Below are 23,412 nucleotides of genomic sequence, written 5' to 3' on the forward strand. Positions count from 1 at the left end.
ATCGTAAGCAGGGGAAAATGGAGATGTAGGTGGGTCAGTGACACAAGGACGAGGGGAGATAAAATAAGGAAGCTGATCTTTCCTCCTGATTGGCTCAGCTTGTGAGCCTTCCAAACTGGGCACAGGTGGTGCCTCTCAGGGAACCCTGTAACTGCAGCTGTAATGAGTTTTGAACTTCTAGGTGTAAAATAAGATTCAAGGGTGTAATGTTCAGCACAGGTACTATAGCCAGTATTTTATAACTTTATATGGAATATCAAATCACGATGTTCTACACCTGAAACTAATATCATATTGTAAGTCAACTAGACTTTAAAAAGTCAGCTTTGAAATTATACTCATAGACACTCCCCTTTAAATGAAATATCGGGGGGAGGATCAAAAGTGAAAAGCCTACATTTTGGGGACGGGGGGGGTGCAGGACAGCGGTCCCTGGAGACAAGTGGAAGCTGTCTGCTGTAACCCCGAATCATCTGATTGGGTCCAGAACAAAATCTTTCAAATCAGGTTCCAAATCAGTTCATTTCTTCCATCCCCAAAGTACATGTTAAGTCCACGCTGGAAGGAAAACAGGAGGCTCAGCAGAGTAGGATCAGAGTTCCACGGTGCCTACAGATCCAGGGCCCCTTGGCCTCTGGTGTGCCTCACAGCAGTCATTCTGGTGGACGAGCAACAAGAGAAACACCGTGCAGCCTGGCAGCAGAGCCAGGGGCCCTGGCCGCCAGGCTGCCCCACAGTGCTGGGAGCAGGTGCTGTGTATTTATACCGAGGTGATGAGAAGTGTCCCTGGAAGGTGTCTTTCTCCACATCTGGTAGCCAAGCTAAAAGTGCATGGATTACTGTTCGGAATCTCAGAACTGAAAGGTGACATTGGGCTTGGGGGGGACCCTCACAGCTGTCTGCACGATGGTACTGCAGGGCCACCGCTGTTACCCATCCCCACCCTCAGCCACTATAGTCCACCTACAGCTTCTGCTGAATGACTTCTTGGCTAGACACTGTCTTTTTTTTTTAATTTTTAATGAAAAATTTTTGTAATGTTTAATATAAAAAAGTTTTAAATTGTATTCAAGTATAGTTGATTTACCATGTTGTGGTCATTTCTTTTTTTTTTAATATTTTTTACTTTTGGGTGCGCTGGGTCTTCGTTGCTGCGCGCGGGCTTTCTCTAGTTGCGGCGAGCGGGGGCTACTCTCCGTTGCAGTGCGCAGGCTTCTCATTGCGGCGGCTTCTCTTGTTGTGGAGCACTGGCTCTAGGCACGTGGGCTTCAGTAGCTGTGGTGCGTGGGCTCCGTAGTTGTGGCTCGTGGGCTCTAGAGTGCAGGCTCAATAGTTGTGGTGCATGGGCTTAGTTGCTCCGCGGCATGTGGGATCTTCTTGGACCAGGGCTTGAACCCATGTCCCCTGCATTGGCAGGCGGATTCTTAACCACTGCGCCACCAGGGAAGTCTCTTTGTTGTGTTAATTTCTGTTGTACAGCAAAGTGATTCAGTTGTACATATACATTATTTTTCATGTTCTTTTCCATTATGGTTTATCATAGGATGTTGAATATAGTTCCCTTTGTTATACAGCAGGACCTTGTTGTCTATCCATTCACTATATAATAGTTTGCATCTGCTAATCACAAACTCCCAATCCCTCCCTCCCCCACACTTCCGTCTCCCTTGGCAACCACAAGTCTGTTTTCTATGTCTGTGAGTCTGTTTCATAGATAAGTTCATTTGTAGATACTAAGTCTTAAACAGCTACGTTCCAAGTGAACGCTACCTGTCCCACCCTGTGTGTACCTCTCTTGATCCAGGAAAAGGAGTAAATGAAGAAGAAAACTGTCCCCTAGTAGGTAGAATTCAAAGAGCCTCGTGCTTCTCCCCTGTCCACCCTGCCCATGAATTCGGATGCCTCTGAACAGAACTGCCTTTGAGGTTTGGGTACCATTCTGGAAACAAGAGACTGGGGCTGAGTTTGCAGCCCACAGATGCATTCAGCAATGACAGGGCAAGGAGGAAGGGTGGCAGAGAGGCAGGGGTAGCAGGAAAGAGCAAAATTTATAGTGGCACAGGATTGGCATGGTGAGGATTCAAGGGGAGACTAGAGTAGACCCCAGAAGTTAGCTGGGAGCACAGGCTGGCTTGCTGACACCCTCTACTTAAGCGGCTGCAGAAACCTTGGGTGGACCAGTTGCCAAGGGGCGGGAACAGGGAATAGCTGTGCTTCTGCAGTATCATCGTGCAGCATCCCCACCAGGTGCCTGACATTGCCGCCAGCTTCAACACAACAGAGACATTATCAGGGCACCACAGTACCAGATACACAGCCTCCCCGCTCCTGACTTGTGGGCAATCACCTAAGGACATTGCCACTCTCTCCTCCCACCTCTGCGGGCTCTGGCTGCCAAGAGCGCATGAGGACTGTAAAAGGAGAAGCTAGATCAGGAGGGGGAGGGGTCAGACTTGGGTTCTGTTAGCAAAATACAGTGGTTTTTTTCAATATGTATTTTATTTATTTATTTTGGCTGTGCTGGGTCTTAGTTGCAGCATGCGGGATCTTTTTTTTTTTTAAATCTTCATTAATTATATTCACACCAAACCTCCAAATTCCTTGCATGTGGTAGCACATTCTCAGATCTTCACAATTCAGTTTTTTTTTTAGTAGTTGATGGTTCTTATTTATTTATTTATTAACATCTTTATTGGAGTATAATTGCTTTACCACGGTGTGTTAGTTTCTGCTTTATAACAAAGTGAATCAGTTATACATACACACATATTCTCGTATCTCTTCCCTCCTGCGTCTCCCTCCCTCCCACCCTTCCTATCCCACCCCTCTGGGTGGTCACAAAGCACCGAGCTGATCTCCCTGTGCTATGCGGCTGCTTCCCACTAGCCATCCACTTTACGCTTGGTAGTGTGTATATGTCCGTGCCACTCTCTCACCTCGTCACAGCCTCCCCCTCCCCCTCCCCATATCCTCAAGTCCATGCTCTAGTAGGTCTGTGTCTTTAGTTATGGCATGCATGCGAGGTCTAGTTCCCTGAACAGGGATCGAACCCCGGCCCCCTGCATTGGGAGTGCAGAGTCTACCCACTGGACCACCAGGGAACTGCCAGCAAAATACAGTGTTACTGATTTGTGACTGTGCATTTCAGACCTGGCACCTACCGTTTTACACAGCCGGAAGAATTCATTCAAAAAGAGCCTGGGACCTAATCTCAGTATCTTCCAAAGCTCTGTCCCTCCAGGACTGGCCAGGTTACTTTTAACTTTCCTTGAAGCAAAAAACAGACTTATTAAATACGGAATTTGTCCAAAACCACCTAATTTTTTTTTTTTTTTTGCGGTACGTGGGCCTCTCACTGTTGTGGCCTCTCCCGTTGCGGAGCACAGGCTCCGGACGCACAGGCTCACCGGCCATGGCTCACGGGCCCAGCCACTCCGCGGCATGTGAGATCTTCCCGGACCAGGGCAGGAACCCGCTCCACAACAAGAGAAGCCACCGCAGTGAGAAGCCCGCGCTGCAATGAAGAGTAGCCCCCGCTCGCCGCAACTAGAGAAAGCCTGTGCACAGCAACCAAGACCCGATGTAGCCAAAAATAAATTAATTAATTAATAATATTTTTTTAAAGGAAAGGGCTCAGTGACATCGCTTATAGGGGATAGAATGCCTAGATGGAGAAGAAAAGTCTTCTCTTCCCCCAGAGATTTGGAGGCTGCACCATTTAGCAGAAATAAGGCAGATACACTCAGATGCCTCTCAAGCAAAGAATAACACTGGAAAGAGTTGATAGCAAAACAAAACAAAAAAATGCAACCGTGGGCTACATAAAAGCTCTTTTAAATGGTGTATATTGTGCTTGATGAATCCCTTCTAGGGGAAGATCGTCCTACTGGCTTTGTGAACTGAACTAGTCTTCCATGTTCATGGTGAGGTAACTTTTTATTGTGGTTAAAAAAAACACATAACAGGTCCTACTGTGTAGCACAGGGAACTATATCCAATCTCCTCGGATAAACGATAATGGAATGTAAAGTAGTTAGCTAGTGGGAAGCAGCCGCATAGCACAGGGAGATTGGCTTGGTGCTTTGTGACGACCTAGAGGGGTGGGATAGGGAGGGTGGGAGGGAGGCTCGAGAGGGAGGGGATATGGGGACATATGTATGCATATGGCTGATTCACTTTGGTGTACAACAGAAACTAACACACACATAAAAACAGATTATTGAAAAAAGAATGTATATATGTGTAAAACTGAGTCACTTTGCTGTACAGTAGAGACTGACACAACACTGTAAATCAGCTATACTTCAATTTAAAAAAAATCATGCATAACAGAAAATTTACCATCTTAACCATTTTTAAGCATATCGTTCAGTAGTGTTACAGTACATTCACACTATTTTGAAATAGATCTCCAGAACTTTCTCATCTTGCAAAACTAGAACTCTATACCCATTAAACACATGGTGATATAATTTTTTTGTTTGTTTGTTTTGTTTTGTTTTTGTTTTCTTTGTGGTACGCGGGCCTCTCACTGCTGTGGCCTCTCCCATTGAGGAGCACAGGCTCCGGACACGCAGACCCAGCGGCCATGGCTCACGGGCCCAGCCGCTCTGTGGCATGTGAGATCTTCCCAGACCGGGGCACGAACCCGCGTCCCCTGCATCGGCAGGCGGACTCTCAACCACTGCGCCACCAGGGAAGCCCTGGTGATGTAATTTTGAAGAGCTTAGTATTCAAGAAATTTGGAGGGACTCCTGGCCCTCCACTGCCTGCTGGTTCCACAGAGGTACAGTCAGAATGGACATGACGTGGGCACTGGGAGTCCCCTGAGGAGGCCCAGCACTGAGTGCTCAACTGCTGGGTCCAAATGTGCTAAGAATAACTGACAGAGAAAGGGATTCCCGAAATGCTGCTCTGTGCCAGCACGCCTTGCTGAGATAGCGGAAAGACATTGCTGAGACTATGTGTCAGAAAGGCCCCCGATGGTCCTAGACTTGGGATGTGGGACAAGGAACACGGGCTGCCCTGAGGGATGCTACATTCTCAGGGTACCTGGCTGCCGGCTGCAGCACTAGTCCACTTCCTAGGCTAGTGTGGCGTGTCAGTCCTCAGCTGTCATTTACTGAGGAAATCTATTCTCTGTCAAAGGAATTGCAACTTGTATTTTTCTTCTGGTTAGAAAGAACATGTTCCTTAAGGCCATTTTGAAATCATTAGAGTCATAAACAGCGGATGTGAGCTAAAATGCCAACTCAAAGCATCTTGGCTCACCTATCACTAGTTGAACTAGTTGGAGCATCTAAGATGATTTCCTAAATTAGCTACTGATTGTGGTCAGAGTGTCAGACATACAACTACATACAGAACTGTGTGATAGTAAATTTGTGTGATTTTAAGCCAGTAAGTTTGGAGTAACTTGTTCAACATCAGTAGAAGCTAATGCAGTACAAGTAGGCGTGATACTTTGAATATGTGTGATAAAACAAGGATAAATAACTATAGTTTGATTTATTTTTATTATTTATTTTCATTAATAAACCACAGACGAACCCGCTATTTGAAGCTTTTTAAAGTGATAAAGGAGTCTAAAGGCAGTGATAAATATGTCTTAGGTGCCCATCCTTTTCCTGCCATCAAAGAGGAAAAATGGGGACTTCTCTGGCAGTCCACTGCTTAAGACTTCGCCAATGCAGGGAATGTGGGTTCGATCCCTGGTTGGGGGAGCTAAGATCCCACATGCCTTGTGGCTGAAAAACCAAGACATTAAAAAAAAAAAAAAAAAAGCAATATTGTAACAAATTCAATAAAGACTTTAAAAATAGTCCACATCAAAAAAATCTTTAAAAAAAAAAAGGAAAAAGCATGTTTAGAATGAAAGTAAAGGCTATTAAGTGGTTCAGGGTGCAAGAGCAGTTTAAAAGGAATGGTGCTGTTATTTATTTTTTTAATTTACTTTATTGAAGTATAGTTGATTTACCATGTTGCGTTAACTTCTGTACAGCAAAGTGATTCAGTTTTAACATATATACATTCTTTTTCATATTCTTTTCCATTATGATTTATCACAGGATACTGAATATATGGGTGCTGTTATTTAGATTTGAGTTTGATCAGCATGCCGAGACAGACACCCACTACCCCTTTCAGTGTACTTTTTTTTTTTAATTTATTTTTGGCTGCGTTGGATCTTCATTGCTGCACGCAGGCTTTCTCTAGTTGCAGTGAGCAGGGGCTACTCTTTGTTGTGGTGCGCGGGCTTCTCATTGCGGTGGCCTCTCCTGTTGCTGAACGCGGGCTCTAGGCGCATGGGCTTCGGTAGTTGTGGCTCGCGGGCTCTAGAGCGCAGGCTCAGTAGTTGTGGCGCACGGGCTTAGTCGCTCCGCAGCATGTGGGATCTTCCTGGAACGGGGCTCGAACCCGTGTCCCCGCATTGGCAGGCGGATTCCCAACCATGGCGCCACCAGGGAAGTCCTTAGTTTACTTTTAAAGCCATGTAATGTCACAGCCTAAGATTTAGTGTTCACAAAAAGGAAAATATTGTCCAATAGCACAGCACTTCCAAATTGTTGGGCATGCCTTGGACTGAATTCTCATATATTATATTACCAACCTGTTCCATTCTGCTTCAGTAAGGATCAGTCCTGGTCTTCACATTTTTTTAAGTATTTGAGAGATTTAGCTGAAACTGCTGCCTTTAAGGGAAATCTCACATAATTTATTTCTACTTCAGCCTCAGGAATTGTCAAAACAAGAAAATACATACTTTCACATTTGATTATTAGCCCTATACTTGCTTACATATTTATTTATCAATCTGTTTCAATAAGAGACTCTTAAAAGACACAGGTTTGGATGATCTAAAGGATTTCTCGATTTTTGGAGTAGATTTTGCTGTCTCCTCTTGATAATTTGCCTTCTCAAAAATAACCATAATTTCTTCGTGAACAAGGTAATGTTTTTCTGAATTTGTATTGCAGTTTACACCTAACGTGTTGCTTTTTTTCCCTGAGGCTCTCAAAATAATATTGAAAAGAATCAATCCATTTAAAACTAAATGGTTATCAAGCATATACCCATGATGATAAGTGATAACTAAATTATAGGAAGGAAAACTGTGGTTTCTGTTGGGTTGTTGGTCTTCTCTTTCTTACTGCATATACCTAGATCAGTCTTCCACTTCCTGTAAATTAGAGTTCAAGCTTTACATCTTTTAAGCAAAGAGGAATGAATATATACTTTTTATTTTTACACCCAAACAGTTGCCCCTGATGACCCCAGCAGAAAAATAGATGGCGATACCATTATTTTTTCAAATGTTCAAGAAAGATCAAGTGCGGTGTATCAGTGTAATGCCTCTAACGAATATGGATATTTACTGGCAAACGCATTTGTAAATGTCCTGGGTAAGCTCTCCCTTCATTAAAGACATGACAAATTAAATTAATGACCACTGTTGTTTTTCATTCATTCAGCAGAAATATATTAAGCATCTACTAGGCAGTGGCACAGAACTTGGAGCTGTAAGGGATATACAAAGATGGATAAGATACAGACCTTGCCCTAAAGGAAATTACAGTCTGGCCTTAACTTTCTTTCATAACATGGTTTTGACAATGGCAAATTCCTCATTGTAGAGGTAATCAAAGAGGCTGCTCTGTTCATAGACGGTTACATTGTGTCCAACCCCTCAAAAGGAAAACAGCATAGGTCTGCTGTTCCTAACTGAATGTGATTGCTTGTTCCATCCTTAGAAACTGACAAGTTGAATGACAATTTCATGATCCTGATTTTTGAAAGTAAGTCATTAATCGTAATGTTTGGCCGTGACCTAAGTCACGATGTACATTTATTTATCAATTCATAACAATATGTTTAGAAAACGGTGACATAAACATATTCTGAAAGGGTTGGGTTTATGTGAACATTGTATTTCTCATATGGGACAAAACTACTAAAATACCAAATTTGTTAAGAATTTATGTGAGAATTGTTTTCATGATGCCGGGGAATTATCTTTCACCTCTGTAAGTGGAGTAGGTTCCCTTTCAAACAAAATTAGGGTCAGGAAGCCAACCAATATGTGGTATTTTTTCCTTCGTGCTTGAAATGAAGGTCAGTAAATCACAGGAAGAGCTGAGCCGTTAAGACGTTGATGGAGGGACAGGAAGCAGTTTTGATTCTGGTGCTGTTTTGAGTCATCAGCACTCTGCTTTTTTTCTGCCGGCTTGGATGTTCGCCACCACGCCCCCACACCCACCTCGGTTATTACCCCAAGGTTCTGATGGGCCAGTCGTCCAACAAAAATGTGTTTGGCCATTATTTTTTGTGCCAGACACTGTGCTGGTTTATGGGGAGGAAACAATAAAAAGTCCCATTCCCTGCCTGCAAGGAACTCACAGTGTAGTTGGAGAGATAGATAAAGAAATCAGTTATTAAAATACTGTGCTAAGGGGAGAGATACATTGGCTGTGCCTTAACATGAATTGTCATGGCCTGAAAAAAAATACAATAAAATACAGGTGGGCCTAAGTGTTTATTTTATTTTAATATTTACTTTACCTTTCCAAAACGTTTTTAGCTGAGCCACCACGAATCCTTACGTCTGCAGACACACTCTATCAAGTCATTGCAAACAGGCCGGCTTTACTAGACTGTGCCTTCTTTGGGTCTCCTCTGCCTACCATCGAGTGGTAAGTAGTGGCCATACCTGTTTGTCATATTTACATTTGCCAAAGCCTTCAAATTTCTCAATATGTGGGGTTTTAGTCAGAGAACAGACAGGGAAAAGGCAAGGCAGAAGCCATCATCCTATTAATTATTAAATGTGTTCACAAATATTTATTAACGACTCACTCTGTGGTAAATACTGTCACATGGATGACCTCTTTGGCAGCACGCTTTGTCCATCCCAGAGGGATATGTGAATGTTTTTGAAAAAAATTAAAGCGGCTGTATTTTGCAGTGCTACGGACATCACCCGGGACGTCATGAATGGTGTCTAGAGGGACGGGTTGGGGGACATTCCTTGATAATAAAATATCATTTGGGGCGGACGCAGGGTCCATAAGCTTAAAAAACAGAATTGCTATTACCAGTGTTCCTCTCCCACTGAGTGTCCTGGCTTGGATCCAGCCAAGCGCCCCTGTATCCTTTCACTCCCTCTTCCGACCATCCCTTTTCACGTACCACTCGTGGTACAAGTCCTGCCACCCTCCCAGCTTGCTTTAGCATGAGCTGAAAGAGACAAGGCCAGGGGAGACAGCAGCTCAGAAAGAATGAGTGAAAGAAAATTGGAACATTCATTTATGGGTTGTCTATCAGATGCCAGACACTATGTGGGGCTCCACTTCCTGGTGTGAGATCAAAGCCAGGTGTAGGATGAAAGCCCAAACACGGATGCTCGTGCAGAAAATTTCCTAGCAAAGGAGACGGATTAACGCTTAGTTTCACACGGCTTTTCATCCATCCTCACTTCTCCCGTCTGACACTAACCTGGAAGCTCAATGTGGACATACTTTACATGCATGCTTTCTTTTTCTCCTTCCCTGAATATTTTCCTATTTATACTCCCAGAAGTACAACCCTTGTAACCCTGAAGTCAAAATCTCTTTAGAATTGTAACGTGTAGATGGAGTTACAAAGACATCACAGTAGGGGGGAAAGGTCAAAAAGAGCAGTCTTCACTGTGTCTATTTTATTACTTATTAGAGATAAAATAGGTTAATAATGTGTTTATTAAGTTATGAATCTCTTATAATGAAAATTACAAATTAAGTGTTTTGTATTGTCATCCTAATTCTTCAAGCACCATTTATCGCTGAATTCTCCAGTTTGACATCTGTCTTTGCATTAACCCCTCTGATTTACAGGCATGCAATATGGTTGTGCAGCTTCCAGACGTCTCTGACCTTGATACTGTAGTGCAGATTGTGTGGTGTGTTGGACCTTGAACAGGGCATTTCATGTCTGACTTCAAATGGTAATATTTTTATTCCTGTTTGTGATCATTTTCATAATGAAGGTTTAAAGGCGCTAAAGGGAGTGCCCTTCGTGAAGATATCTATGTTTTACATGAAAATGGAACTTTGGAAATTCCTGTGGCCCAGAAGGACAGTACGGGAACTTATACATGTGTTGCAAGGAATAAGTTAGGAATGGCGAAGAATGACATTCACTTAGAGATCAAAGGTGAGGCAGAGGTGACAAACATTTTTTCAGTATTATGAGACTTTGAGCAAATTCTCCAGCTTTTTTTTAAAAAAAATTTACTTTATTGAAGTATAGTTGATTTACATTGTTGTGTTAATTTCTGCTGTACAGCAAAGTGACTCAGTTATACATATATGCATTCTTTTTCATATTCTTTTCCATTATGGTTTATCACAGGTTATAGAGTATAGTTCCCTGTTCTGTGCAGTAGGACCTTGTTGTTTATCCATTCTATATGTAACAGTTTGCATCTGATAACCCCAAACTCCCAATCCTTCCCTCCCCCACCCTCCTTCCCCCTTGGCAACCACAAGTCTGTTCTCTATGTCTTGATTCTGTTAAATTCTCCAGCTTTGGCAATGGATAACGGTAACTTTCCATTTCAGATCCAACGAGGATCATTAAACAGCCTGAATATGCAGTTGTGCAAAGAGGGAGCACGGTGTCCTTTGAATGCATAGTGAAGCACGATCACACTTTAATCCCCACCGTCATGTGGCTAAAGGACCACAGGGAGCTGCCCAGTGACGGAAGGTATTTGAAGACAATTTCTTTCCTTTCTCTTCCTTCTCTCTTTAAGCTGCTCTTGAACGAAAGGTTTATTGTACAGTAACTTGATGGTTATGTTTTTAAAGTTTCTGAAGTCTGCTCTCTCTCCAAAGGAGATATACGTTTTCTCTTCGTGCTATAGAATATTTGGACCTAAAAAGGTATCAAGTTATAGAAATAAGACCCTGACAGTGTTTGTCTGTCTTTGTGTTGGTCTCCTGCGTAATTTAGGATGTGAAAAACCTTTCAGGTCTTGAACAACATCCATTGTTTTCTAACTTGTACGGTGCACTCTCAACAGATGTTTTCGTTCCCATTTTACAAATAAGCAGAAATACGATCTCTTTAATCATCAGAGTGAGCCTGAATCTTCGTCAGTATTTTACAGGACACTAGTTTTTATTTGGATGGGGAGTTTTCATTTTACCTAAAACGAGTAGAAGGAGAAGAAAAAAAAGCAGGTAAAGAATTTGAAAGAGCCTGAGCACATTGCATTCCTTTAGCTTGGTATGAAAGAAAGGTCATGCACATTTTCCAGGTGAGACTCTCGATTTGACAAAGTACACAGAGTCAAAGACGAGAATTTTAGCTGATGCACAGGGGCACAGGCATCACCCCGATGGGAAGGAGTGTTGTCTGCTGGTTTCTGTGGCTTCTTTCAGCTGTGCCCAAATGGTGCCCTGTTGCTTGTAAATGGCCCTTAAAAGAACTATGTGGGAATTTGGGATTAACGATACACACTACTGTATATGAAATAAACAACAGGGGCCTACTGTATAGCACAGGGAACTATATTCAATAGCCAGTAATAACCTATAATGGAAAAGAATCTGAAAAAGAGTATTTTATATATATATATATATATATATATATATATATATATATATATATAAAAAACTGAATCGCTTTGCTGTATACCTGAAACATTGTAAATCAACTATAGTTCAATTTAAAAAAAACAATAATTAATATCAAATTATTTTAAAATACACACTTTGTTAGAAATTGAGCCAGATGAGTGGTAGCAGCAGAAGCCTAGGAAAGCCCTCTGTTCAGGGTAACTGGAGCTGCCCCCAGCTCAGCTCTAGATGCCTCTGGTCTTAAGGAAGCTCCTATAACTCCAGAGGCATGGTTGAAAGCCATCAGACTAAATGACGTGACATCATTTCTAACCCAAGCTTCTCCCTCATTCAAAATGTTTGCCAACTTTACTCATTATCAAAGTGGCATGTATCGTATAGGATTTTAGCTCTAATGTGCTGCAAATCTTTATCATCTTTCCCTTTTACCAAGTTCACAGTTGCTTTCATGCCAGTAAAACCGTCATTCCAGCCGCTTTGAGCATGTGATAATTACAGGTTCACTGTTGACAAGGACCATTTGGTGGTCGCTGATGTCAATGATGATGATGGTGGGACCTACACATGTGTGGCCAACACAACTCTGGACAACGTTTCGGCCAGTGCTGTGCTCCGCGTTGTCGGTAAGAGCTAGAACACATACAGCACAACTGGCTGCCCTGTTTTAGGTTGAAAGGAAAAATTGTCAGTAGTAACTGTTTGCTTGTTACAGTTTTAGCATTTTATAGGTGAGTTAAATACGCACATCTTTCTTCTTTGAAAGATGCCTTTGAGGCAGTAATTTCAGTATAAATGTACTCTGTAGCAACACTGCAATAAACCGGTGGTTAAGCACATTAGTGATATTTTTATGAGAAAACTGGGGGGAAATGATCTACCTTTATTTAAAATCGAAGGGGTTTTCCCCCTATGTTGTTACTGCATGTTTATCGATGCTGTGTCTCACAGCTAAGCATAAGGCTCAGTTTTATAATCTTAATCATGCTCAGTCTTTGTCTTCTTGTGCTGTATTATATCTGTCCACTACTAATTTTGATTAAACTCCTTTATATTACTGTCCTTTCTAGCTCCCACTCCAACTCCAGCTCCCATTTACGGTAAACTAATATGAGTCCTTTTCTCTGTTTTCTTTCAAACAATTTCACACGTACAGAAGAAGTCCGTTACTTTCTTTTCTCTATCATGTCATTGTGTTTCTTTAAGGAAAAGGGCTCTGTCAGGTGTTCTGCCGTGTTGTCCATTTACTGCTATAAATCATCTCTTCATTATAATTCGGGAACTTTTCACTGAATATATTGCCACTCGCTTCCAAGTATTTCATGTGTTATTGCAAAGTCATTTCATTTGCTGAAAGTCCCTCTTGGACAGCATTTCCTTGTAAAGCAGCATAGTGCTTTTTCAAAAGCTATCGTCCATATTTTACAGACTGAAAAAGCAATTTCAAATATCATTCCACAACTTAGGTTTTCATTTCAATCGATTAAAAGTTGTTGTGGAGCTTCCCTGGTGGCGCAGTGGTTGAGAGTCCGCCTGCCGATGCAGGGGACGCGGGTTCCTGCCCCGGTCCGGGAAGATCCCACATGCCGCAGAGCGGCTGGGCCCGTGAGCCATGGCCGCTGAGCCTGCGCGTCCGGAGCCTGTGCTCCGCAACGGGAGAGGCCACGACAGTGAGAGGCCTGCGTACGGCAAAAAAAAAAAAAAAATTGTTCTGGAAAACTAAATGTTGTTTGGGGATTCCATTTTCAAGAAATTTACATAGGAAAACAATGGATGCTTAATACAACATTTGACCTTTCTATCAAAGAAAACCACCAACTCACTGTGTTCACAGAAGATAAATCACTAAAGAAAGACAAAAAGGAGGACACTTTCACGTAGCATGATTTTTCTGAGTCGGGAAGTTAAATCAGTTTTTTTCCCGAAATCTTTTTAATTAAAGAACCCTCATGTTTATTCAACATATAAATACAAAAATTAATTTTGTGGTGAAAACTCAACTGGATGTTACATAGTATTATGGATTATGCTGTAGAAGACCTGTCCTTTGTAGACATTTACTGCTTCTTTATGGTAGGAAAGAAGTGCTTATATTTTTCTATGGCCTCTGGTTCCCCCAAGAACCAGAGTTACTGCCAAGAGCAAGGTCAGGAAAAGACCCAGGGGGAACTTTAACTCTCTAGATCTCAGAAGCACCATTAGAAGAGGCAGATATGCTCCTCAGACACCTTCGTCCCAACAAGCATCTGTACCCTGGTGTCCTCTGAGACTAAACACACCTCCCCGTATGCCTGACTGACTTATACTGAACATCCACATAAGGTTGCATGCCGAGGGCTACCTGCATGGCATCAATTTTAGAATTCCCTTAAAAATACAAATATTCTTCAGGTGCCCCCAAATCTGTAATTCAGCATGTTTCAGAAAGAACACTTGCATCTTCTTTTAATAGTATGTACATCTGCCTGTATTTGTTTTTCAGCATTTCCCATTCTCTGTTTCCCATTTATTAGAAATTCAGCTTCCGTATTATTTTTCCTGTTTGTGTTCCTCTATGTTTATGAGAAGACACGCACTGAGAGTGCTGGAGAACCATACATGTCCTCCCCTGGCTTTGGTGACAAGGGATTTAGTTTCATTTCAAAGAGAAACAAGCAGAGCTCATTGAGGGGTTCTCTTGGGTGTGCGTGTGTGTTCCCAGCAGCCTCAGCTGTTTTCATTTCCTTTCAGTTGCATGCTCACTGGCCATTACGTGTGCTGTGTCTTTAAATGTCCCCTCCAAGAATAGTATCATGAGTAAAGGAGAACCTCCTAAGGTCGGGCGGTTAACTATGATGTGTGTGTTTGGTCTACAGATGTCCCAAATCCTCCCTTTGACTTAGAATTGACGGATCAACTAGACAGGAGTGTTCAGCTGTCATGGACCCCAGGCGATGACAACAATAGCCCTATTTCAAGTATGTGGTGTCATTTGCTTTTTCACTGATAAACTTAATGATTATTTTCAAAGCACTGTATCCCATGTAATTGAAATTCCTTGCAAAAGATACTTGCTGGCATTCTCTTCTTCATTGCTAATAGAATCAAAACAGTTATTTATGTTCTGTTATTCAGCGCTGGAGTTATTCCTGGTTACGACTTCTGGTTTGGGACACTAATTAGTTGCTGAAGATGTTAATTAAGCAAGTACACTATCATTTTGTGTTTAAGATCCATAAGAATCACTTTCAATTTCTACCACAGTAGGAAGATGTATTGCAAGTTATTCATTTTGCCCATTAATATAGGAGAAAACAATAGAAGGACCAGTCTAGCTATTAGGAAATTGAGACTTGGTGAGTAAAGTGACTTTTCAAAGCCACAGTTGTTAACAGAACTGGGGGTAGACATCAGGTCTCTTTCTTCCCATTAGCCCTGGCTATAAAGTGGCACAGTCACCAGTGTCACCTCCTCACCTTGATGACATCAGCTTAGAGAATAAAATCAGGTGAGGGGCCATGCTATAAAGGTACTGGAAGAGCTTAGTAAAATTAGACTATAGATAAGCTTATAAGTTTTAAAACCAAAAAGGTACTTAAGAGAGTAGACACAAGTCTGTAATGTATTACTACCTTCAGGTGTATACTGCAGGAAGACTAAATTCCTTTCCAGTGATGACCTAAGATACTGCTGAAGTGATGTGCGTATTGATTTGTTGCACCTGCTGGTAAAGCAGACTAGATCCAATGAAAGTAAACAAAAGCGTCCTCTCTATCTTGTGTTCTTTGGTGGTGTTCCTTTCTCAGTGGAGTTTTTGGTCCTTGATCAGAACATGTATTCATTCATGCTGAATCTTCCAGTTCATTCAGTACATTAGCCAGATTTAGCTGGTGAGGATGCTTGGAGACTCTAATTTTTACCCATGTTAAAATGATACCATTAGATTTCGAGGCATTTCTACTCTTTTGTTCGTTCATTCATTCAACAGACATTTATTGAGGACCTATTATGTACCAGGCATTCTTCTAAAACAAAACAGTCAAAACTCTCTGCCCATATGAAGTTTATATTTTAATTGAGGACACAAATAAGATAAAATTAATACGTGTTACGTTATTGTGTATAATGTCATTATATATATGTATATATGTGTGTGTGTGTGTATATGTGTGTATATATATATATATATATATATATATACACATATACACACACACACACACACACACACTACTCAGATCTCCTTTTAAGAGAGAACCCACTACAAGGAATGTCAACAACAGGCTCCATCTGCTGCCCTCTCCCTAGGGATCAGCTGCAGCATTCCCATGAGGCCCCTCTGTTCCTGAGCTAGTCCAGGGACTGAGCACAGCGAGGGTCCTAGATTCAGCCATGCCTCCTGCAGAACTCCACTCTGGGGCTCCTTGCTGACCTGGCTGAATCTATCTGTATTAGAGTCTGAGGCTTTTTCCACACACACCTCCTTCCCCTCTCCTTTCCCAGACGTCAGACCTGCATTACGGTCTGAAGATCTTCCCTGCCGTCTCCTGCTTTCTGCCCCTTTTGTCTTCCATGGACTCTTTCCCAAATAAATCTCCTACACATTTAGTTCTATCTCTGCATCTGCTTCCAAGAGGAGTCAAACACACATATGTCTATACACATGGTTATGTGTGTGTCCATGTTCAGGCCATGCAAAGAACAAAGCAGGAGAAGGAGAGTAAAGAATATGAGGGTCAGGGGTATAATTGCAAACAGGGTGGTCAGGAAAGGCTACCTTAAGCAGGTAACATTCGTATGCAAAACAGTATGGAGGTTCCTTAAAAAACTGAAAATAGAGTTACCAGATGATCCAGCAATCCAACCCCTGGGCATATATCCAGGAAAAATGAAAGCTGTAATTCAAAAAGATACATGCATCCCGAAGTTCACAGTGGCACTGTTTACAATAGCCGAGACACAGGCGCAACCTAAGTGTCCATCAACACATGAATGGATAAAGAAGATGTGGTACATATATACAGTGGAATACTACTCAGCCATAAAAAAGAATGAAATCATGCCATTTGCAGCAACATGGATGGACCTAGAAAGTATCATACTAAGTGAAGTAAGATGGAGAAAGACAAATATTATATGATATCCCTTATATGTGGAATCTAATAAATAGTGCAAATGAACTAATTTATAAAATAAAAATAGACTCATAGACATAGAAAACAAACTTATGGTTACCAAAGGGGAATGGGGGAGGAATAAATTAGGAATTTGGGATTAACAGATGTGCACTGCCAAACAAGGATTTACTGTATAGCACAGGGAGCTATATTCAATGTATTGTAATAAACTATAAAAGAAAAGAATGGGGAAAAAGAATATAGTTATATACATTTATTTATGTATAACCAAATCACTTTGCTATACGCCTGAAACTAACACAATACTGTGAATCAACTATACTCCAGTTAAAAAAATAATAAATTTTTAAAAAGAAGGTAACGTTTGAGTATGTCAATAAAGACATGAGGAGAGAGGTAGTGAACGCACTATGCAGTTAACTGAAGGAAGACCTTTCCAGGGAGAGCAAGAAAAACAGCAAAGCCCCTGAGACAGGAGCATGTCTCTCGGAAGCCACTGTGGCTGGCTGGAGTGAAATGAACAAGAAGAAGTGAAGTAGGAGAGAAGGTCAAAGAGGCAAAGAGTTGGTGGGTGGAGTGGGATGTGCACTGTGCAGGGCCTTGTAGGCCCTTGTAGGGGTTGGGAAGGAATTGGAGGGATTTAAGTAGAGCAGCAGTCCCCAGTCTTTTTGGCACCAGGGACTAGCTTCGTGGAAGCGTTTTTCCACGGAGGGGGAGAGGGGGGATGGTTCAGGCGGTAATGTGAGCCATGGTTCGGGCAGTAATGCAAGCGATGGCTCAGGTGGTAATGCAAGCAATGGGGAGGGGCAGATGAAGCTTCACTTGCCCGCCTAACAAGCCTAACAAGCCATGGACCAGTATCGGTCCACAGCCCAGGGGTTGGGGACCCCTGAAGTAGAGGAATGGATCACACTGGCTGTTCTATTGAAAATGGTCTAGAGAGGAACAAGAGGGAGAGTGGGGAGACCCGGCAGGACTACAGTTCTCAAACCATGCGTTGAAATACCATACAGAACGTCAGCAAACCTCAGAGGTGCCTCCGGATATTAAGTTTTTGATTTTTAAATGTTGGGTTTTATTTTTTTAATTTAATTTTATTTTTTGGCTGAGTTGGGTCTTCGTTGCTGCGCACAGGCTTTCTCTAGTTGTGGCGAGCAGGGGCTACTCTTCCTTGTGGTGCGCAGGCTTCTCATTGCGGTGGCTTCTCTTGTTACGGAGCACGGGCTCTAGGCATGCAGGCTTCAGTAGTTGTGGAACATGGGCTCAGTAGTTGTGGCTCATGGGCTCTAGAGCGCAGGCTCAGTAGTTGTGGCACACGGGCTTAGTTGCTCCACGGCATGTGGGATCTTCCTGGCCCAGGGCTCGAACCCTGTCCCCTGCATCGGCAGGCGGATTCTTAACCGCTGAGCCACCAGGGAAGCCCCAAAATTTTGGTTTTTAAAAAACACAGGGACATCTCTCAGACACCCCATGAAATACTAGCTGGAGGCAGTTCACAGTTTCAGTATTGATAGTGCTACATCACACTGTGACAGTGTCATATCTCCGCAAAGCCTTTGTGGTGATAAAAAGCAAGTACCATGTGAAAATAAGTGTGAAACAGGAAATGAGGAAGGTGGTGTCAAATCTGTTTACAAGGTTGGACAAGTTATGCGGTGCCCAGTAGATTTTAAGACATAAACACTTATTAGATTATATAGACCTAACTCCTTAATACACAGAGATGTTAGGTATTTCTTTTGACCTAAGGGAGCCATGAAAAAAATTACTGAGACACTAAGCACACCATGAACTAAGAAAGTTTGGGAACTTGTGAGCTAGGAGGTTATGCAATAATTCTCACAAGAGATCTTGGTGACCTGGAATAGGCTTATAGGGATGGAGGAGCTGAGAAATGGTAAGCTGAGATTTTGAATATATTTTAAAGGTACAGCCAACAGGTCTATTGAGAGTAAGAGAAGGGGAAAGCCAAGAAGGACTTCAAGGTTTTGACCTGAGTTGTCACTACCAGTTGGGGTGAAGAGCAGAATGAGTCTTGGTCACATCCAATTTGAGATGCTGTACTAGACAAACAAGTGGAATTCTTGAGTAGGCAATTAAGTATCCAAGTCTGCAGTTCTGGGGAGAGATAGGGGCTGAAGATATAAATGTGAAGGTCATCAGTTTATGAAACTGGAGATCACCAGCAAATTAACATAGATTAGAAGGAGAACTCTAAGTGCTGAGCTTCCGAGCATTGCAACACGTATTTCTAGTTCATCTTTGTACCTTTAATTCATATCATGGTACATGGCATGTAGTAGGCAATTTAGATAATGAATATCTAAATACCTATTTTTTGCATTTCTTTTTTTTTATTGAAGTATAGTTGATTTACAATGTTGTATTAGTTTCAGGTTTACAACAAAGTGATTCAGTTATACATATATTTTTTTGACATTCTTCTTCTTTATAGGTTATTACAAAATATTGAGCATAGTTCCCTCTGCTATACAGTAGGTCCTTGTTGGTTATCTCTTTTATATACAGTAGTGTGTATATGTTAATCCCAAGCTCCTCATTTATCCCTCCCCCTACCTTTCCCCTCTGGTAACCGCAAGTTTGTTTTCTATGTCTGGGGGTCTATTTCGGTGTTTTTTGTTGTTGTTGTTTTGCGGTACGCGGGCCTCTCACTGTTGTGGCCTCTCCCGTTGCGGAGCACAGGCTCCGGACGCGCAGGCTCAGCGGCCATGGCTCACGGGCCTAGCCACTCCGCAGCACCGGGGCACGAACCTGTGTCCCCTGCATCGGCAGGCGGACTCTCAACCACTGCGCCACCAGGGAAGCCCTCTATTTCTGTTTTGTATATAAGTTCATTTGTATCATTTTCTTTTAGATTCCACATATATGCAATATCGTATGATATTTGTCTTTCTCTGCCTGGCTTAATTCACTTAATATGATCATCTCTAGTCCATCCATGTTGCTGCAGGTGGCATTATTTCATTCTTTTTATGGCTGAGTAACATTCCATTGTATGTATGTGCAACATCTTTATCCATTCATCTGTCGATGGACATTTAGGTTGCTTCCATATCTTGGCTTATTGTACATAGTGCTGCAGTGAACATTGGGGTGCATATATCGTTTCAAATAAATACTTATTTTTTACAAGGGTAAAACATGTACATACTACAAAATTTTAAGAGAGACAAGAGGGTAGGTATGCACTGGAAAGTAAGTCTTCCTCCCACCCCTGATTCTCAATTCCTCCGGTGACACCAGTGTTACAGTGTGTATCCTCCAAGAGGTAACACATGTACTTTCAAGCGTATGTGTATATGTACATGTTATAGTAAATCTTTTTATTTTTATACAACTGTAGTATCCAGCACACACTGGATTATGTTCTAAACCCTACTTGGTTTCACTTAACAATATATTTTAGAAATCATTCTGTTTCAGTACATGTGGAGCAGCCCTATTCATTTTTTACAGCTGCAGAATGTTCCATTGTGTGGATGCATCATAATTTATTTAATCAGTGTCCTATTGATGAACATTTAGGTTCATCAGTGTCCTATTGATGAACAATTGTTTGCAATTAGGTTGTTTCAGTTGCAAACAATGCTGCCATGTGGATTCTTTTTCATGTGCCTTCGAACATATTCATGAGCACATTTATTCAAAATAAATCGCTGGAAGCACAATTTCTGAGTCAAAGGGTCTCTGAGTTATCTAAATATCTAAATATTGTTAGATGTTCTAAATTGTCCCCTATAGAAGTTGTACCAATTTACACTTCCCACAAAGTATGAGAATGATTGTTTCCCTTTGTCATAGTTCGCAAAATGTGTTAAACATTTGATTTTGCCAGTCTTTTTGGTGGGAGAAGGTATCTCTCTGTATTTCACGTAACATCTCCTGTTATGAAAAAATCAATCATCTTTTCGTATGTTTAAACTTTCCTAGGAATATGTGGGTCACTTCTAAACAATCTTAAGGAGCTAAACTCAGCATGCTAGAGAAAGCATACTCTTATTGGATTTGCTTAAGTGTTGAGGACACTAGGCTTCTGAAATCAAAATATTCTAGTGAATTTTTCTTGAAAGTGAGATAATTCATGTTCAGCTGCTCTTGTTAAGATTGTCCTGTTCGTTATCCTCGCAACCTACCATTGGGTGACTGAATTCATGTCTTGGATTTGTTGTGTGTGTGTGCTGTGGCCAGAATTCATCATTGAATATGAAGATGCAATGCATGAGCCGGGGCTGTGGCATCACCAAACTGAAGTCCCTGGAGCTCAGACCACAGCCCAGCTGAAGTTGTCGCCCTATGTCAACTATTCCTTCCGAGTGATGGCAGTAAACAGCCTGGGAAGGAGCTTGCCCAGCGAGGCATCTGAGCAGTATTTGACTAAAGCTGCAGGTAAAGCACGACTTCTGTGATATGAAATAAAATAGAAGGGTTTTCCACTGTTTGCAAGAGACCAAAGTTTACGAGTATGTGGCTGTTTAACTTCTAGAACCAGATAAAAATCCCACGGCTGTGGAAGGGCTGGGATCAGAGCCGGATAATTTGGTGATTACGTGGAAGGTGAGCTATGTCTGAAATATTCAACTATATTTTAGAGTGGAAAGAAAAGTTGTTTTTAAATAATACCTGTATTAAAATCCCCTTTCACACATTTTTTGGAATATATACATATATCATATATTTATTAATCGTGTAGTAGGTAAAAGCTTGATCCTTGGAGCCAAAATGAACGGTACAAATTCCAGCTTTGCCACTTAGTAACTGTGTGACTTTAAGGCATTTCTTTACCATCTCTACTGTGTATCTGTGTGATGGGAATAACAGTGAACCAACCTCGTAAGATTAAAGGAGTTAATGCACTTATAACGCACTTAGAATGGTGCCTATCACATAGAATGCGCTCAATAAATTCTAGCTTGTGTTGTCACCATCATAGAGAACCATCTAGAAGACAGGTACCAGTAGTCAACTTCTTCTACTTTTTTCTTTTTGGCCTGTCTCTATTTTCTGGACTTGGAAAATTAATATATATTTACTTGTGTGATTTTAAAACTTATTTTAGATCGATCCATACATCCATACTTAGATACATACATGTTTGTATATACTTAGATACGTACATGCGTGTAGAAACAGGATAGAATGACAAGCCAATCTCTGTATTTTTTTTTAAAGAAAGAAGTAGTTCACAATTTCAGTCGCCAAGTAAAATAGACAGTGAGGTGCTGTCACACAACCAGGAGCACATAAAGGAAACTATATACCTGGAAAGTTTTATGTCACCTACCCATGACTGTGGAGCCAGAATCTGAGAGGCCTAGGTGGTTTTTACTACTTCAAGATAGAGATTAACCACCTTTGAAATGTTGATCCCAAACAAGCTGTGGATCTCATCACAGGTGAAAAAAACGGACAAAAGGTCCCTGGAGAAAATTGTTCATAGCTTGTACTTGGGTGGCGCAGTGCTCACCGTCTTAAGTCTGGGAATTGAATTTGCCGTTCCAGTAAGAGATGGCACCGCCGATCTGTTTTATAAGCTCTGATGGTCTGGCTTTTCTTGTAGCCCTTGAATGGTTTCGAATCTAATGGGCCAGGCCTTCAGTACAAAGTTAGCTGGCGCCAGAAGGATGGTGATGATGAATGGACGTCTATGGTTGTGGCAGACGTATCCAAATACATTGTCTCGGGCACCCCGACCTTTGTCCCATACCTGATCAAAGTTCAGGCCCTGAACGACGCGGGCTTTGCTCCAGAGCCAGCTGTGGTCCTGGGACATTCGGGAGAAGACCGTAAGTGCCTGATGCTACTTCATGTCTATTTTTCCCCAGCAAAACAGACTTACCAAAGTGCAAGTCAAGGCCATGTCCAGAGGTGCTGAGATTGGGAGGGAGGATGGGAGGCAGCCATGATTTCGCTCAACATTTCTGCATCTAAACAGCCTGCTACATAGAAAATAGGTTCAGCATGTTAAAAGTTATTACTTTTTAAAAAGATATGTTGTTCTCACAAAGTCAAATGAACAGTGCTCAAAAAAAAAAAATCCATCTATTCTCCATCCTTGATTATACATAGAATCAGGCTGGGGCATGTTTCAAGCCAAAATTAGGAGATGGTGACAGTTTTTGCATGAAATTCAAAATGACATTGATACTTCTACCCCCCTTTCTCATCTTTCCCTAGTCCCAATGGTGGCTCCCGGGAATGTGCACGTAAACGTGGTAAACAGCACCTTAGCCGAGGTGCACTGGGACCCGGTACCTCTGAAAAGTATCCGAGGACACCTGCAGGGCTATCGGGCAAGTGAAAGAGACCTTTCGTGTTCTTTTCTCAGAAACAGTCCGTCGGCCAATGCCAGACGCCCTTTGCTTGGCCGGAGGAGGCCTTGAGAGTTCATGAGGTGTACTGCCTCAGGAAGCCTACCTCTGAAGCATCCCCTCTAGAGCTGGATCGAAATCTCACTGCACACAAAGGGAGAAAAAAATTCTTTCCCCATTTTTCCCACAGATAGTCTGCATTCTGCCAACTCAACAGTTACCGCATGCACGAAATGGGGGAAACTAATGTTCAAAAAACTAGGATGTAATGAAATGCACCTAGCTTTAAAAGCACACTGACTGTGGTTTTAAACGAACAAAACCATGTGTTGAACAAACAAAACTATCCAG

General features: G+C 41.9%; 1 protein-coding gene across 20 annotated transcripts in view; it reads left to right on the forward strand.

Annotated features, from left to right (window-relative positions):
• Positions 1–23,412, forward strand: part of NRCAM (neuronal cell adhesion molecule) — a 320,573-nt gene that overhangs the window by 255,934 nt on the left and 41,227 nt on the right. For 13 of the 20 annotated variants that reach the window (XM_067745897.1, XM_067745906.1, XM_067745907.1 and 10 more), the window contains 11 exons: positions 7,260–7,403; positions 8,579–8,690; positions 10,022–10,188; positions 10,596–10,743; positions 12,117–12,241; positions 12,686–12,715; positions 14,471–14,572; positions 20,942–21,139; positions 21,237–21,307; positions 22,311–22,536; positions 22,928–23,043. In XM_067745897.1, coding sequence (XP_067601998.1) covers positions 7,260–7,403; positions 8,579–8,690; positions 10,022–10,188; positions 10,596–10,743; positions 12,117–12,241; positions 12,686–12,715; positions 14,471–14,572; positions 20,942–21,139; positions 21,237–21,307; positions 22,311–22,536; positions 22,928–23,043 — 1,439 coding nt within the window. The remainder of the gene's footprint in view (positions 1–7,259; positions 7,404–8,578; positions 8,691–10,021; positions 10,189–10,595; positions 10,744–12,116; positions 12,242–12,685; positions 12,716–14,470; positions 14,573–20,941; positions 21,140–21,236; positions 21,308–22,310; positions 22,537–22,927; positions 23,044–23,412) is intronic. The other 7 variants (XM_067745908.1, XM_067745914.1, XM_067745919.1 and 4 more) reach the window with 1 other exon arrangement.

Source organism: Pseudorca crassidens, chromosome 8, assembly GCF_039906515.1.
Source record: "Pseudorca crassidens isolate mPseCra1 chromosome 8, mPseCra1.hap1, whole genome shotgun sequence".
Classification (NCBI taxonomy): domain Eukaryota; kingdom Metazoa; phylum Chordata; class Mammalia; order Artiodactyla; family Delphinidae; genus Pseudorca; species Pseudorca crassidens.